Below are 17,747 nucleotides of genomic sequence, written 5' to 3'. Positions count from 1 at the left end.
AGTATTTAGTGCATGAAACATGTAGAAACACTCGATAGTCTTAAGTCTAAGCAGAATAAACAGATAAATAAATAAGTCTATACAATGTACAAAAAGTGAAAGAAATTAGATAATTATTACTCAATAATTTTAGTTTCTCAATGAAAAAGATATAAATACATGTAGAAATGAACAAATAAACCACTATATCCCTAAAACTGTCAATTTAAAAGATACAGGGGACATAATCTCAATTCATTTTTAGAGAAAACAACATAAGCAGCCTCTACCTAAAAGAGGCATATGCGAAACCACAAATTATTTTTTTTTTAACCAGTGTTAATTCAGGAATACGTTTTAACAACTGTTAATATTTCGGATGTTGTTAGCAGAGGCATGTTTGAGCTCTTATTTTAAAAGTTCCACCAGGAAGTCCCTTTAACACTTGCTCCATGTGTCTGACTTGACACAAACCTCTCCCCATCCCCTCCTCCGGCTGTTGAAGCGTGCGCTCCTGCAGGCTGACGGAGACGGCTGGTCCTGCCCTGCCTGGCGCAGAGGGAGCGGAGCCGGGACTGCAGCGCACCGCCCTCCGGCCGCTGCCACGGATGGCGTCGCTCGGCGTGGGGCTGCATCTCATCCGAAAGCGGCTAGCAGGCAGGAGCGCCGCGGTGGAGAGGAGGAACCTGCTCACCGTGTGCAGGTGGGATTTCCTCACACCGATCTCTCTTTTTATGACAAGGGGGGGGGGGGTGAAACAGCGTCTGCAGCTGAATTTCTGACGGCAGATTTCTTAATTGATCATCTCAGACGGAAGCGTGTGTCCGAGGTTTGCTTTTAAAGGAGCAGGACTGCGACCCCGACTCCATCCTTAATTCAAAATATGACCTCATGCGCACAGATGAAAGTGTAGTTCCGTGTGTAGTTGATCAAAATGGGATTTAACCAGCTGGGTGACCCCCAGGTAACTAAATGCTCCTGTCACGTGTATTTTTCTACATTAAAATGATCTCTTTAATTCACTCTCACACATTGACATTTACCCCCACCACCAGCAGCCTCCACAGCCCTCCATTAAACATTCACACAGTTACATTTCAGTTTTAATTACCTTCAGTTAGTTTGAATTAGGGTCAGGATATTACAAATACTGAGACCAGGAGTCCAAAGTCACCAAAAAAACCATTTGTAAAAAATTTTGTTTATTATATTTTTCTCATTTTTATATTCATGTTCTGTAATTTCTGTTGCATCTCTCTTAGCGTTGGTGTAAAAACACTTACAGGAGTAAGCTATAACTTAAGTCAAGAAATACTAAATGCTTGTTTGTTTTCACTTTTTTTTAACCTCAAACAAAATTGTAAAGATATGAAGTCTAGAAACCACTGCATAAATCAGGCAGTTTTGTAGAATATACAACAAATATTCAAAGTATACTTGTATAGTATACTGGAGCTTGGGTGAAATGTAGTGTACACACATGTGGCCTGTCTGTTTGTCCTTGTTTCTGTGTCAGCTGAAGTGAAGAACTCTCTGCTCTGAGTATTGATTTGTGGTCCTTTCAGTGCTGACTGACAGTCCCTATGGTGCGTTTGAAACAGACAAGTAGAAAGGGTCAGAGAAAAGGGGAGAGACGGAGGTGTCGTTTTTTTTTTCTTCTATTTTGGCACCAAGTGAGTGTAACAGATCAAAAAACAAACTGATAATGCACCTCCTGCTCAGTCGTTTCTTGGGGATGAAACTGCAACATTCAGCGTGGTCAGGTGTGACTGTGTGTGGTGCATCTCCCTTCATTTCCGTAACTTGAACCAGATGTGAAGTGGAAAGCTCTCCTGGCTGATCAGTCTGGTCCTTTCCCGCCTCCCTCTGCCTCCACATCAGCCATCTAATCGCCGACTGGCACAAGTGGAGGAGAGAAAAGAGAGAGGAGGGATGGCAAACTGGCAGAATGACTGAAGAGAAGACAGAAGTATTTCACTGAGAAAAGTGAAGGAGAGTAAACCTGCAGTTTCTACCTCTTAAAAGTCATCTTATTCCACACTGTCTAACAGTATCCTTTAGAGCTGAAATTATTAGTCGATTAGTAAATCCACAGATATTTAATCAGTGACTATTTTCAATTAAAAATACCAAATATTCTCTGGGGTCCCAGCTTCTCGAATGTAAAGATTTGATGATTTTCTTCTAATATCTTTGGGTTTTGGACTGTTAGTTGGATTAAACAAGCTCTTTGGGCTCTGGGATATTTTGATTATTTTATGCTATTTTTCTGGTGTTTTATAGATAAAATGATTAATCTCGAAAGAAAAAAATCTATTTAAATATATTCTGCATTGACTTGTTCCAGGTCTTTTATGTTTAAAGTATATACGTATGATATTTAACACTGAGTGAAATATTTTCCGGCTTGATGCGAACTATTCAGTGTCTCTGGAAACTTCACTAGATCTTCAGTATGATTTAGAGCTGAGTGGATTTCAACAGTGTTTGTCCGCACAGTGTGAGTTCGTATTGATTGGCTCAGCGGCAGGCTGCCACAGAGAAATAACAGATCATTGCTGGAAGTGAGTGTGAAAGGGAAGACAAGACGTTATTGTCATAGTAGCCTTCAACATAATGACGCAACATCTGCCATTAAAAAGATGCCACTTGTTTTTTGATCTCATTTTCTCTAGAAGCTCTGTTCTGTTTCGGCTGAAGGGATCCACTAGGGGTCAAAACATTAAGCGGAACATTATTCACAAGTGGATTCATCGCTCACTTTTAACACTGAGGAGCTGTGATTGAAGACACCGTCTTCATACCTCATCATAAACCCTGCAGGCTTTAGTGTTTGCTCTAACCGTAAATATCACTGTTGCTATTTTTGTATACACTGTCAGTCAGACGTCTGGGACACACACTCTGTTGTACCAGTTAAAATTAATAGAACAATTGAATCATCCTCATTATAAGTAAGGCACAGAAGGTTGTCAGCTAAGAAATGTTTGACTTTGTTTGTAAATGACCCAGATGTTTTTTGGAAATGGCCTGAATTTATAGCGTGTCTTTAGCCATGGAAGTATCTTCACTTGCTCCGACGCTGTGATAAATGTTTCTGAACTATTTCACAATACATCATCCTTGTGTCACAATGTGCTGTGAGATGTGTTGGTGGTTTGCCAGACATACTTCCACTGGAGTTTCGATGATTTAAGACACAGTTCTCAAAGGCTTTGTTGCAATATTTCTGTAATTTGTTTTGGACTATATCTCCGTATATTAATACACAACACACCCACATAGCTGTTTTCGCTTACTCTGGTTGATCACACCTCCTCTGAAGTTGACACTGGGCAGAGCTGTACTGGGAATTTACTGACGTCACCGAGCTCATGGTGCTAATGGGTGTGACCTCTCTTATATGACACTGGTAAAATGATTTGATTTTGTGGGTCTATATCTGAATTTAGGGTTTAAGGACAGAGGGTATTGCGTGCTGTACAGATTGTAAAGCCCCTTGAGACAAAGTTGTGATTTGTGATATTGGGCTATTTAAATTAATATTGATCTTTATTGATGTTAGTCGCCACGATCTCTCCCCCTGAGTGTTGAACGGACAAGTCAGCATCTTCCTCTTCCATCCCACAGAGGAAACCTAAAAAAACACTGCTTCAGTGGTAAAAAGCTGCTGCTGTTGTGTATTTATTTGTTTGTTTATTTACCAGAGACCTTACAGAACACTGTTATGTACAAATTAGCAGTACAACAGATGTAATGTATGTAGGGCGTCTGGCTGACACTAATTTGCAGCCCCCGCCCCTGCTTTAAATTGATGCTTTTAAATCAAGGTTAAAACATTCAAACAAATGAGTTGACAAAACAGAATCAGGATAAAAACAAAAGGACAGATACATATGTCTATATGTGTGTATATGTTTTCCAGACTGCTAAAGGCAGAAGAGAGAGCAGCAACATGAAGTAATGCTCTCAAAGAGGATTTGTAATTACATCTATCCAAGCACATGGTTTTCAGAAAGAAACATGGTTAACTGAGAGTTGAGCACAGTTTCAACACAACTGCACAACTGGTCTTTTTCACATCAGTTTTTCTTACTTATCATAGGAGGAAAGGCACAGGTGTTAGTGTCGCTGTTCGACAGCGTCCCAGTGAGCCTAAATGGCGTTCAGCCATCATTAATTTCATTATTAACACCTATGCTTTGCCTGCTGTGACATGTCAAAATGTCCTCCGTAACGAAGGCCCATCCTGACAGGAAATAAAATCAGCTAAAATAACGATGCCGTAAGGCAGCGTCCTGTTTACTGTTGGTGAGAAAAAATCATTTGTTGTGGAGTTTAAAATATACAAGTTAGTCACTTCTCTCATTCAGAAGCATGAACTTCAGAAAACAAATCATTCACTATTTTTTAGAAGAGGACAAGCTGATGTCAATTATTGTGGTCAATTGCCTAGCAACGGGTTTTGCGTGGGTGGTCATTACTGAAGATGTTTTCAGATCCGAGGCTGTCTGACCCTACAGCGAATGCTTTATTCAGTTGATGCAATGCAATGAAATGATCCACTGGTTTGACCCTTTGTGTTAAAAACTATCTTCAGTGACATAGTTTCTAAGACTAATACAACATACATGCAAACAACAGTACATCACCCTCACTCATGGAAATAAGATGACATTTTTTGGTTTTTGGCTTCATTCACAGGAAGCACACACTGTGGTCACCCTGCTGCCTAGCAACGAGATAGTGGAGTGAGATATGAAGTCACATTATTTAACTGACTTTAAGACACACGCACGCACTCTTGTCTTACTACATTTGTGGGACCCATCATTAAGATAATGCATTTCCCAGACCTTTACCTTAACTGTAGGCTTCACAGTTGAATGCCTAACCCGTACCCTACCCTGAACCAAAACCTAAATCTAACCATAACCACTTGTGGGGTCCATCATCTTGGTCCCCACAAAGCTTTTGGACCCCACAAGTATAGTGGGCTCTCAGTTTCCACAAATATAGTAAAACAAGGCCACACACACGCGCTGGCACACATTGCAGCCTCGTCCATTAACTCTCCTTCCTGCCTAATTAGTTGAAACCAGATTAAGCAGTCGGTTGGTGCACATGACTATTGTACTGGGCTGCACATTACGACTGGTTTCATCACAGGAGATTTATCAAAGACTCATTACAACCATAGAGACCAGATGTGTTTATTTCCTTTCGCTTGTGATTGGTGATAATAATACCACAGAGTTTATGTTTATTAGGATGATTCCTCTTTTTTTCATTTGTTTGTGCTCGTGTGCATTTGGTAAAATGTACATTACCAGTTTGAGTGCGTGTTTGTCTTTAACATTGTTGCGTCTGTGATCAGACAGCAACAAAGAAAGTAGTTTATCATTGTGGATGCTTAGATGTCAAAGTAGGAAAAATGGTAATAGATCTCTTATGCATTTAAAGAGCAGGAATTAAAGTGGCTTCCAAGAGACAGAAACACTGGTAAAAAATCAAGACAGCAGAGGCTAAAGATATGCTAACTTTTAGTCCCTGATGCATGTAAAGTCATCTTTTTATTTGACCATAGAAATGTCTTTCCAACTCTCCTGGTGGCATCCTCTTTTGCTACATAGTCTGTGTGTAAAATTAGCGTAGATTCCCTTTAAGCTGCAGGTCCAGTAACTGATTTTAATACCGGTGTGTACATCATCCTTTGTGTTCAGATTTTCAGTGAAGACTCTGCTGGACCGCTCCTGTTTTGAGACAATAGATGACTCATCTCCAGAGTTCATTAACTTTGTCTCCATCCTGGAGCACATCCTCAATCATCGACTCAAAGGTAAAAAAAAAACCCTCCTCTTCCACATGCATGCAGATAAAAAGCATGTAATTCAAGCTCATGCAACATTAAAACTGCAGAATGCAGAATTATTTTCCTATCTTTATTTGATAGTTGAATTTACTTGGTCTCGCCGTCATTTTGTAAAACAAAGCCAAAGAGGCTTTGTGCATCTTTAAAATTGAGAACAGTATGAATTCAGATTCACGCTTGTACAAATCTCTATTTCTCTCTCTCTTTCTCTCAGGTCAGACAACTTGGTTCGGCTATGAGAGTCCTCGGAGTTTCTGGGATTACATAAAAGCAGCCTGCAGTAAAGTCCCTCATAATTGCATTCGAAGCATTGAGAGCATGGAGAATGTGCGATCATCAAGAGCTAAGGTGAGGCTAAAACCATCCTGGGGTATTGGGTTGAAGTTTATCAGATTTAATACCTTCAATATCTTAATTTAATTACCTCAGGCACCAAGGAACAAAAGAACTTGGATCTCCAAAACAACTGCAGAGACTACATTTGATAAATGCAAATTTAGCTTTTGTTTATTTAGCAAATTTAACCAAACATTGACAGATATAACTGATGTTGCATCAGTTTTATATACACAGCGCCTCTTCTGCTTTGAGCCCAAATGTATCCTGACCTATTGCACACACACAATGCAGAATCAGGCATTTGTTACTTTAGCTTGCTTTGCATTATCCTCTTAGAAAAAGAACAAAAATGAACACAGTCAAAAAAAGTTAAGAACACACATGCTCAAGCAATGTGACTCATTCTTACCCTGCAGGCAAGAGAACAAACAACTGGAGTTCACATTGTTCTGCAGACAGGCTGTAGGTGAGAACAAGACTCACTGTCTCACACTTTCTCAGGTCATGAACTCAAGAGAAATCAGCAGCTTTGTATTAAAACTGAATGGCAATTTTTGAAATTATGACAAAGGATTCAGTCATGAGACCTGTTGAGCTTACAATTGACTTTCTGAAGTTTTAATTCAAGTAAAGCTTCAAAAAGGAGGTTTAACAGTTTTACATGACATGTCATTAACAGCCATTTAATCAAGGCATTTAAGGCCTTTGATACATAGTAAATAATGCCATTTTAGCCATGCTTTCAGTGTGACTGTAGGAGTGGTAATGTTGATTTGTCTGTCAGTTGATTGGTCCACCACTTTGGTCCAGACTCAGCAACCATGTGACGGATTGTCTGTGCAGACATTCATCATTTTCAGGGGAGGAATCCCACTGACTTTGGTGATCACCCCTGATTTTTCCTGTTGTGGCACAAGCAGGTCAAATTGTTTTACTGGCTGGTGATATAAGCTTCTACAAACAGCTGAATGTATCTTCCTCTCTCTGCAGGGCAGGGCATGGATCAGAGTGGTCCTGATGGAGAAAAGACTGTCAGAATACATCTCATCTGCTCTGAGGGACTTCAAAACCACCAGGTCTTAATGTGGTGCTCATAATACACACATTTTTCCCTCTCAAACCAGTTACAGATTGTCTATCAAAGCAGGTGTATTTATGAAGGGTCTCTCCAATGCCAGTGTGCTACAGATTAATTCAGACCTTCTTATGTTTGACCTCAGTCAGTTAACACATCTTACTGCTGCCTCTGTCTGCTCTGTTTTTCCTTGTAATTTTCAGACGGTCGACTATATTTAGAGGAGTGTGAGCTGATTTCATGCCAATAACGTGTGTAAATGTGTTTACTCTAGGAAGTTTTACGAGGACGGAGCGATCATGCTGGGAGAAGAGGCGGGGCTTTTAGCAGACACGCTCATTGGACTCAACACCATCGACTTCAGGTACTAATCACATTCAGATGTTTCTTATTCAGTCAGTCCTGCTTTCTGTTCCCATCATCAGTGTGTAACTTGTTCTGGGTGAAACACATGAAACAAGGATCAAGTAGCCATCCCTCATCCAAAAGGCTTTCATCCTTATAGAGTTGCAAAAGACATTTGGCTGCTTCATGCAAATAGAAATTTTAATAAAATTTTAATAAAATAAAAATTAAAATAAAAATTTTAATACTAAATAATATATATATAGGAAATAGACAAAATGCTAGAGACACCTTACAATACAAATGCCTATTTCATTACATAACATAACACAGCTGCTCTGACGTCATGAAGTGTCAGAGCAGCTGTGGCCACGCATTTTTTAGGCACTTCATTCAGACAAACAGCATTTAGTTTGTCACTGTGTTAAGCAGACAATCCCCTAAATGTGTTTCAGTCAGTTTTGATGAAGGTCCATGTTGGACCACTGTCCCTCTTGGCTAATGCAATTGTGTTATTTTGTACATGTGTTACTGGGATTTTTTTAGAACTTTTCCCCCAAACCATGTGATATAATTTTGCATTGTGTGTGACTGATGCATCAGCAATTCAGGCAGTGAGTAGGTAAATTACAGTGCGGCCTTCTCGGGACCAACTTTTTTTTTTTTTAAGAAATACAAGGCAGTTATTGCCAGAAAGACTAAGAGGCTAGAGAACTGCTGCCTGCACGGCAGCTGCATCAGTTGCAGACATTGCAGAATTGTGTGATGGGTACAAGATGGAAAGCTTTAAAAAATAGATCATACGCCTTGTGACATCACAAAATTATGAAAATCTTGACGGCTCATTTTTAAGGCCCAGTTTCTGTACATTTCTGTGTGCATTTCTCTGTAGATTGAGTGTTCTTTATTTTCACATTATTTCTAAAGCACCTAGACCAGCTTTACGATTAAAAAAAAAGGAACAGTCCAAACAACTCGTTTTTGGAAAGGCAATTGAAAAGCACTAGTCAGATGATGGATGCTTTTTCAAGTCACTGAACATCCCTTGGAATCCAGACAAACCAATCGTTAAAGTTGTAAAAGTCCTTTAAAACCTGAGTTGACTGTGCAAGCAGTAGACAAGTGAGGGAAGACACCAGAGGACCTTTACAGTTACAAGTCATTTGTGACATCTCGTATGTTGATATAGTGTAAAATGGTAGGCATATAATGCTATAATGCTTCTCTCTTCAGCTTCTGTCTGAAAGGGGAAGGTCTGGATGGCAGCTGCCCCGCCGTGATTGACTACACGCCTTACCTGAAATTCACTCAGAGGTACGACAGGTCAAATAACTCCCGGCGCACAGTTCGTCATCAGTGTATTGTATAGCAGGGGTCAGCAATTAGGTTTAGCCAGTTTTTTGCAGCAGTGTTCAGTGGGGGTACAATGTTTGCAGGCAGGATAAAAAATGTATTCTCATGTTATATTATTTACCTATTATTTATCTCATAGGTTTATTAGACTGCATTTTAGCACCATGCACTGATCACTGACTCTCTCCACATGTGGGGGCAGTATTAGATGTTACAAAGTCAGATTTATTGGCATTTACACAATCCTTGTGTTTACATTGTTTTCTACAGCAGATTTGTAAAAAGTCTTGTAACTGGTTTTAACTAGGAAATGTAAAACTCCAGCTTTGCTTCTGGGATATTTGGCACTGGAGAGTGGGGAGATTTAGCCCGCTGCCTGCTGTTTGCTTGCCACTGCTGCATAGGGTCTGTACTAACATGAGGCGCGCCATGGTTCCCTTTGCAGTGCAGACAGCATCAGCAGTGACGAGGAGGAGATGAGGACTCTCGGGAGCAGCGGCAGTGAGAGCAGCACCCCTGAGAAAATGGCCACCGCCGCCTCTATCTTCACTGAGCAGAGTAACTTGGTCAGCAAGTGCAAGCGCTTTGAGCAGAAGTATCGCTTGGCGCTGGAGCAGAAGGTATCGCCCAAGTGTGTTTTAATATGAAATAAAATAAATTGGATGGTAATATATGCCAGTGTGACATTTCCCTTGGTGTCTGCATAATAATTAGAGGCTCTAACAGTAAAATGCCAGGAGGAACTAAGTCTGGTGTAGAGTGATTTTATTTGACTTCAACACACACTCAGCTTGATGTTATTTCTTGCATATAAATATGTGTCTTTCCTCTGTGGCTTCAGCTCTCTGCTCTGTGGTTGTTCTCTTGCTCTGAGGGAAAACAAAGAATTTAGCTGTGTATTCACACAGCAGTGCCTTCACGGCATTAAACAAACAAGTGAGAAACAGAGTGTGTGTGTGTGTGTGTTTGTTTGTTTACCTCAGGCTTACCTGGAAGAGCTGGTCCGTCTACGAGAAGCCCAGCTGTCGGAGGCCGTGTCTCATAACAAAGCTCTTCAGCAGAACCTAGCAGACACACACCTCTCCCACACACTGGAGAAGGAGCAGCTTGAGTACATTATACTGGAACTACAGGACCAACTGTGAGTTTATTCTCCTGTGTGTGTGTGTGTGTGTGTGTGTGTGTGTGTGTGTGTGTGTGTGTGTGTGTGTGTGTGTGTGTGTGTGTGTCTTTTTGTGTTTGTCAACGAGTGCATGTGAGGTCGCTGACGATAAGGTGGAGAGGACTTGGCAGCGGATCCAGCTGTGAATTTGACATTCAGGACACAGCAAGACGCTGGAGGTTGCCGGTGGTTTGTTCTTTGTGTGTTGTTGAATCAGTCGCACTCAGTGCTGCTTTTAGCCAAGAAGAAAAGCTGCGTCAGCAACGTGTCTTTCCGTACATTTGCTCATCAGAAAATCCTATCTCACTTTCGGCTCACTGCCAATCTAAATCTTTCCATGTTATTTGTGCCTTAAGTGAATTTGTGCAGCTTACATTTCTCACTGCTACTTCTTTCATATTTATTTAGTCACTAAATTGTTTCTAGTCTGGACACTGACCATTGTTTTTAGGACGGTGCTGAAGAACAATGATTTGCGGTCCAGACAGGAGTTGACAGCTCATCTGACCAATCAGTGGCCGTCTCCTGACGCCTTGGATGCCAATGCTGTTGCCTTGGACACACTGCTGTACAGGAAGAGCATGGGACAGTGGGATGAGTATGTACATGAGTTCAATATTGACTTTAATTTACTTTACTTTAACTGCCTTCATTTTATTTTGTTTCTTAAATGACTCTTAGTAGTTAATCAATTGTAAAAATTGCTGCTGATTCATTCTTTGTTCTTGTGAGCGACAGTTATGTGCATACAGTAATTTCTGTCCTCTTTGCAGGAAGAGCTTCCAGAGTCTGGAGCAGCTGTCTGCAGACATGAGCCTCTCCCAGACTTCTCTTGAACCGTCACACACACTGAGTCTGGAGGCCAGGCCGGCCGGCGCACAGTGGCCCCATCAAGGTACATTCCCTCCTGCAAGCGAGCACAGCTGTCAGGAAGGTCTCCACTCTGATTTGAGTATTAACTGTATGTACCATCTCATTCAGATAAAGAGGAAACTCCTTCTCTAAGAGGTCTGTGTGGCTCCCTGACCTCCGTTGCCAGCTACAAGTCTCTGGCCAGCCTGAAGTCCAGCGAGTGTTTGGCCAGTCCTGCAACGGAGATCAGCAGCCCAGGCATCACTCCTTCATAGAGAATGATGAGCTAAAAAACAAAAAAACAAAACAGGGCCAGACAATCCAGGAACTTTTTTGATGTGGGTGATTTTGATTTGTAGTTTATGTTCTGTATGTGGAGCCCAGAGCTTTAACAGATGGACGACAGGTTTGCAAGCTGAGAATCTGGTGTAGCATGTTCTTTGAATTATGACTGAGTCATGTTTTACAAATGTAACTTTGAGTTGAAACACTGCTCAAAGTCTGGCTTAGTACAGAGGATCTAGAAAGCTTCATAAAATTCATCAGTGTGTGTTTATTTTTTTGTTTTTGTAGGTGTTTTTACCATGGAGCATCATTTTTTTCCTTTCTCGACAATGAATTAAATTAAAGAAAGTTTATGTCACTTTATAGTATTGAGAAGACAATGATGACCTAGTGTGTCTTCGACTTTCTAAGGTGGTTTTACTGCATGTGGAAAACACACTGTATCAGATCAGAGTTTAGGAGAAAACATAAAATAGTGTAAGTCTTTGTCAGTGTTTGATCTCGTTTCTCACTACAAATTGTTACCTGTGGTCAAAAGGATCCATTAATATCCTCTGTGCTGTTATTGCTGCCACTTAATTCCAGTTTTTTTTATTTTTATTTAATCCACTCATTTCTTTCATTCATGATGGTGATTGTACCTTCACACTAGTGTTTTTCATAATGTAGTTTCACATTTTGTTCTCAGGTGTCAATGTTCCTGCGCCTTTCTTAGATTTTTATGTTGTCAAATGTTGTGCGTAAAGTATCACGTGGTTTGTTCTCAGGTAATGACCACTATGATTAATATCCACCCTTCAGTTCTGGGTTGAGCTTTAGGCTATTATTATTCCCTTTAATTATTCAAATGCAGTATTTTACTTTAATGGATAGTTACCACAAATAGCTCATTCTTTAAACTCTGGATAATGACCTGTGTTAGGACTCAGTAATGAATATCTTGCCAAGAGATATTCTGAAAATCAGAAACAAGTATATTTACAGAATATCAGTATAAAGTAATTTGTATTATTGGCGATTAGCCAAGTACCTCAGCACTGAACTCATGACTTTGCCTTTAGCTCGTTCCAGCAGTCATTTGCACAGACATACAGCAGATGTTTTACTGATTTTTTTTGCCTTTTTATGCTTCATTTTGAATAAATTCCACTTGCTAAAACAGTGAAAGTTTTGCTATTGATATCTGAGTGTCTAGTACACAATGAGGTATGGTAATTAAGCTTAAACAAAGCCAACGAATGAAAAGATTTTCCATAGGGTATCCATGTTTGACTCATAACATTTTCATTAAGTTTACATGTCACAGTCCTCTTCTGCGGCCTCTTGTCAAACTGAAAAAAAAAACACTCAATACTTCACACCATCATGGCACTATACTGATTATTGTGTGTGCTGGTCTTTCTGACATGCACACACATACTCACAGGTCACAGAGGTTTGGAGTGGAAGTGCAAAAACATGGAGATTCTCTCTTGGCGTCGGGAGAGACACTGACACACAGAGGAATAACATCAAGATTAATGTTATATTTCTAATGTAAGGACTTCAGGCTCAGCGCACACCATCCCAGCGACACAGCCAGTGATCTGGGGTCTAGGAGATTATGCATTATCAACAAAACTGCGGCTGCCATCTGCTGGCTGTTAAATGCATCTAACATCATGTGATTTTAACATTGATCAGATGAAAAAATATTTTTCTTTTCAGTTGTGCAAACAGGCTTCAAAGCAGTGAACATAAAACTATGGAATATTAAATTATAAATACTATAATAAAAAGCTTTTTTTTCCACTCCCATTTCTGCTTGTCTTTTCTGAATTTGGCAACATTAGCTTCTTCTGTCCAGATACAGTCTTGCAGTAGTCATAGTGGTGTTTGGAGAGAAGAGAAAACTTTCAGGTGCTGCTGGTCTGCAGTGGTCTGAGTATCCTCTCCTGGTTGTGTTGGCGGAAGAAGGCCTTTCCAAACTCATAAGTGCTGATCATGATGGCACAGGCCGGGGCCACTTTGATCAGCCTGGGGAGGAAACCTGGCAGAGAGACAGCAGATGGGAGTAAAGGTTCACATATTTTTTAGTAAAATATAACTATAATAATTCACAAAATTCCACAAAAGTGTCTACCTGCAAACAGGCCACCAAAGCCGTCCTGTGCCACAATCCTGCTCATCACACTGAAGGTGGAGGATGAGACCTGACATGACACTGACAAGACAAGCACACCCGTCAAAAATGACCCATTAACCCCATGTGACATCTGACCACAAAGGATATAGTTGCACTTTATGTAGAACAGTGGTTTCCGACCTTGTTTTGCCTGACATACCCTCACTGCCCCCATCAGATGAGCTCATGCTCCCCTCATCAGTTTCCCCCATCATGTTCCAAATATGTTAACTTCAGTTGTTCAGTTTCTGCTTTACACTGGATGTTAATGGTGCGAGGTATGTCGTGCAGTCATCTTATTGTATGTGGTAGCTTATGGTCCTCTTTGTTCGATGACAGTAAATATTTCACAGATCCGCCTGGCACCAAATTGTAATCCTATTTATGTGTTGATTTTCCTCCTAAACACAAATATGTGAATGTGGAATTTCTATTTTTGAAAGTTTTCAAAACACCCCCTGGCAACTGCAGAAGTACCCCTGGGATACATGTACTCCCGGTTGGAATTCACTCATGTAGAACATTTTTAATCTTCACAACTTTTTACAATCTAAAATGACAATAAAAAAATCAATGCCATAATTACAATTCTTTGCTTGTAGCTCTCCTAGCTCCACCTGCCTTCTCGTTTTGACAACATCAAAAGGTAACGTTACAATGGATGCGAACTGAAAGAAAGAGAAATACAAATTATCAAACAGTAGATAACAGCTTACGTAAGAACTGATGGTTTATGTCAAGCTCTGCTTGCTGATACACTTACAGAGCCAGACACAGCTCCAGATATGAAGGTGATGGTGAATGTGGGTTCTCTGGTGTTGTAGTGTTCACACAGCCAGCTCTTGCCCTTCTCGTAGTTGTACCAGTACATGGCTGAGAAGGGCACGTCTCGGAGCAGCGTGGGTCCCAAACCTCGCCACAGAGACAGCCAGCCCTCCGTCTCCACTGCTGAGCGGATGCAGTCAGTCAGCTCCCTGTACGACTGTTTCTGAGACTGCAGCTTGGTGCGGATCAGCTCCAGAGGGCTGATCACTGTCGCTGAACCCACTGACACGAACAGAATGAAGACGAAACAGAGATGAAATGTTTAAAAAAAAATATACATCTTAAAAAAAAAAGGGCGAACAAAGAGAAAATTATTTAAAAGCCTCCAGATAACAATGACATTAACAGTGAAATCACTGAAAGCCATTTTTCAGTTTGGTGGATTATTTCTTTTGAAAATGTAGTGTATCACTAATTAAACTATTCACATTGGCTTCTACGGCAATTGTAGTCCTTCTAGCCAAGGGTGCTTTTTTATTCTGTTTTTAATAACCGCTTACAGGCAGTTATTAAAAACAGATTCAAAGTCATCCAGGCAGAGTCACAATATCTCAAAATGAAATCTACCGTTGGATGAAATTACAGATACCCAGGGCCATAGGGTAAAAAGTAGGGGTGGTTACCCCTGGAAATTATTCAGGTAATTAAACCAACATTATTAAAACGCTGCTTTAAGTGAACAATGCTGATATGAACACATACTCTGATGTTAATGACTGAAAAGATGAATTTCCACAGGATACATTTTGGTTAAATAAACATGGTCCATTCTGTAACTTCTAACTAAATTAAAACAATATTTATTGGTGTTCAACTGTGTGACTGTCAGTGAAGAGACAGCAGTACAGCTCACCTCTAGCGATAGCTCCTGCCAAGAGAGGAGCCTCCTCAGCACAGGTCCCCATCCTGACCCTGAGCGCTGCACACAGCTGGTCGTAACAGGTGAAGTAGATCACTGTAGCCGGGACTGCCATCACACTAGAGACAGCACATACGGAAAGTAAATTAAAATCACATTTCCTTACAAATTATTCGAGGCAGGCAAGAAGTCAGCCACAAAAACAACACAAAAAATAATGAAAATGATTTATTAAACACTTCACAAAAATAAATCTTAGGTACTCAGCCTTCAACCTTAGGTGGTTTGCCACTAATTGGTACAACTTCAAAGGAAAGCGACCTTAATGAGTGCATCAACTTCATACTAATTGACCGTCAAACAACCACACTTTCTCCCTCACTTTTTCTCCATCACTTGTCTTTAGGAGAATAGGCAGAGTGAAGTACAACAAGGGAAAAAAAACACACAGTCGACTTCACACTCACAGGGTTGGAGGTAGACCACTCCATAATGCCTTTATTCCCTCTCTGCGTACAATCTTGACAAAGGCATCCTGCAGAGAAACAGAGTGTAGAGTCAGTGTTGGAAGATGTACTGTTTGGCAGTTAGAGGTTTTCTATCATTTCTGGCTGTGCAACTCTGATTTACACACACAAGAACAGGCTCTATCAGGGAACTGCTGACTTTAGGCTTTAATAATAGTGAACAGTGAATGGTTACAAGCAACAAGTATGTGAAAGTTTTTACCAGTGTGCCACTGAAGTGACCGGGGGCTTTGTACCAGGCCTTGGAATTGCCGTTTTCACACACACAAATGTGGTCCATCAGTCCATTACAATAGACAAAGCATTTACCTAAATATTGAAAACACATATGGAGTCACCTAACATTTACTGTAATATGGGGGCTATATGAAACATAACACTAGAGCAATGTAAGTCATAGTCATATTCATTATACCTTTGGGGAATGGATTCTTCTGTGCTTGAAGTCTGATCTTCACAACATCCAAAGGTGTAACTGAAAAAACAGGAACTCACTATGAGACTTTTCAGTATGCCAGTTCCACCAAAACATAATACACTAATTGTTGTACATGTATTTACACTTACTGCACTATGCCGGTTAATTTAGAAAGAAATGTGAACGTTGCATTTAAAGGGCTATAACAGTGTTTGTTTCATGTTTTAGGGTTACAAATCACAGATGAAGCAAAATGTGTTTTTTTTTGTGTGTTTTCCCACCTTCCTACTATTTAATTATCATTTATTTCAGCACTCTATAAATATTTACATATGTTTAAAACTTGATCCATATTAGTAGGATATCACTGTGAACATCAGGTAGTTTTTTGTTTTGTGAGGGTTTGATACAGCAGCAGCAGCTAATCTCATACAAGAGGCTACCACATTTACATATCATTTTCACCACCTCCATGCTTGCTCATTGTTTATCTTCTGTGTTCTAATACCATGGAGTAGTCTATTGTTTGTCAGTTACCTCTCAAGTCTAAGATTTTGGTGCTTATAACCAGCATCTGAATGTCTTTGAAATTGTTTTGGCGGTCAGCATCATTACCACCACAGAAATTATACTGTGCCTTTAACAGAAAACAAAAACAAACCTCTCACTCTGGAATGTCTACGGTACACTCATGTGACAGAAACTAGTTCAGCCGTGCAATATTTCCTACCTTCATGAACTGTTAAGGTGTTCAGAGTAGTGTTGATTCAACTCTATGGTCATTATGGAGTCTGTAGTTTGTGGTGCCATTAAGAACTACAGAATTACACCAACAGGCATCTGCTTAGAGACACTTCTCATTGTAATGCACAACAATTCAAGAGCATCACAAACTACAGCCTCCAATAACCATTAAGTTCAATCTGGATGTAAGTCTTTTAAAGTTGATTTTCATAATGTACTCACCTTAGCAGAAACTAAATTAAATACAATGATGTGTGAAGACAAATGGTTAGCAGTTACCCTTTATGATGCTAAACAAAAGCCAAACGCCAGTATAGTTCTGTAAAGGAAAATGACAACATGTGACAGATGTTAAGTCTGGGTGTCTCACCAAACAGAGATGTGAGGATGGCTCCGGAGCAGGATGCCACCATCTGCTGGAGCGGAGTGATGCCATTACTGACCGCAGGAACAGTACTCTGACCACTCATGTCTTCACAAAACACAAAGATACATCTCAACATTAGGCCTGTTTCAGTGTGTGCTCCAGTCATCGTGTATACGAGAATTTGTTTTGCTAAATTAAATATTTAGTAGCCATAGAAGCGTCGGTATAATTGTCCTCATGTCAGGAGCCATAACATTACATGATGAGGAGAGCTAAAGCGCTAACCTGAATTAGCTAATTAGCTAAACTTAGCCAACTTCTTACCTGCTAAAGCTTCTCAGCATCCAAGAAGTCTTCTACGAACACGTACATTCCTCACGTTTTTTTTAGTTCCCCAACAGTGCAGGAGTTACTGCTGTCATACAGGGTAGCAGAGCTGAAACACGTGTGTATATTCAGGGGGCTGTGACCCCAGCTAGCTCGATTTACACAGCAAACAGTTCATGACGATGATGACATTTGTTGCGTAATATTGATTTCAGTTGAGCACATTCTTAGATTTTTCAGAATTTTTATTTTAC

General features: G+C 40.3%; 2 protein-coding genes across 3 annotated transcripts; one reads left to right on the top strand and one right to left on the bottom strand.

Annotated features, from left to right (window-relative positions):
- The first annotated feature begins 455 nt into the window (after nt 1-455).
- Nucleotides 456-11,748, top strand: rundc3b (RUN domain containing 3b). 2 transcript variants are annotated; one of them, XM_071469227.1, is made up of 11 exons: nt 456-682; nt 5,703-5,818; nt 6,066-6,199; nt 7,181-7,266; nt 7,540-7,629; nt 8,844-8,924; nt 9,409-9,583; nt 9,947-10,104; nt 10,610-10,723; nt 10,899-11,020; nt 11,107-11,748. In XM_071469227.1, exons 1-11 carry the CDS (start codon nt 588-590, stop codon nt 11,250-11,252), a joined length of 1,317 nt encoding a protein of 438 aa, XP_071325328.1. In that variant the 5' UTR covers nt 456-587; the 3' UTR covers nt 11,253-11,748. The 2 variants fall into 2 exon arrangements, with proteins under 2 accessions (XP_071325328.1, XP_071325327.1); XM_071469226.1 differs by having other exon boundaries at nt 10,577-10,723.
- Nucleotides 11,749-12,525: 777 nt separating this feature from the next.
- Nucleotides 12,526-17,692, bottom strand: slc25a40 (solute carrier family 25 member 40). Its single transcript, XM_071469229.1, has 10 exons — nt 17,491-17,692; nt 17,170-17,271; nt 16,053-16,112; nt 15,840-15,946; nt 15,578-15,645; nt 15,105-15,229; nt 14,190-14,473; nt 14,013-14,094; nt 13,385-13,465; nt 12,526-13,291 (listed from the first exon to the last, which is right to left on the bottom strand). The coding sequence occupies exons 2-10, from the start codon at nt 17,267-17,269 to the stop codon at nt 13,158-13,160; spliced, it is 1,041 nt and encodes a 346-aa protein (XP_071325330.1). The 5' UTR covers nt 17,270-17,271; nt 17,491-17,692; the 3' UTR covers nt 12,526-13,157.
- Between the last annotated feature and the right edge of the window lie 55 nt (nt 17,693-17,747).

This window comes from Trachinotus anak, unplaced genomic scaffold (genome assembly GCF_046630095.1).
Source record: "Trachinotus anak isolate AG129_WGS33_773 ecotype Australia unplaced genomic scaffold, CSIRO_AGI_Tana_v1 ptg000032l, whole genome shotgun sequence".
Lineage (NCBI taxonomy): Eukaryota > Metazoa > Chordata > Actinopteri > Carangiformes > Carangidae > Trachinotus > Trachinotus anak.
The sequence above is the reverse complement of the archived record's forward strand: the minus strand, read 5'-3'. Positions and strand labels throughout refer to the sequence as shown.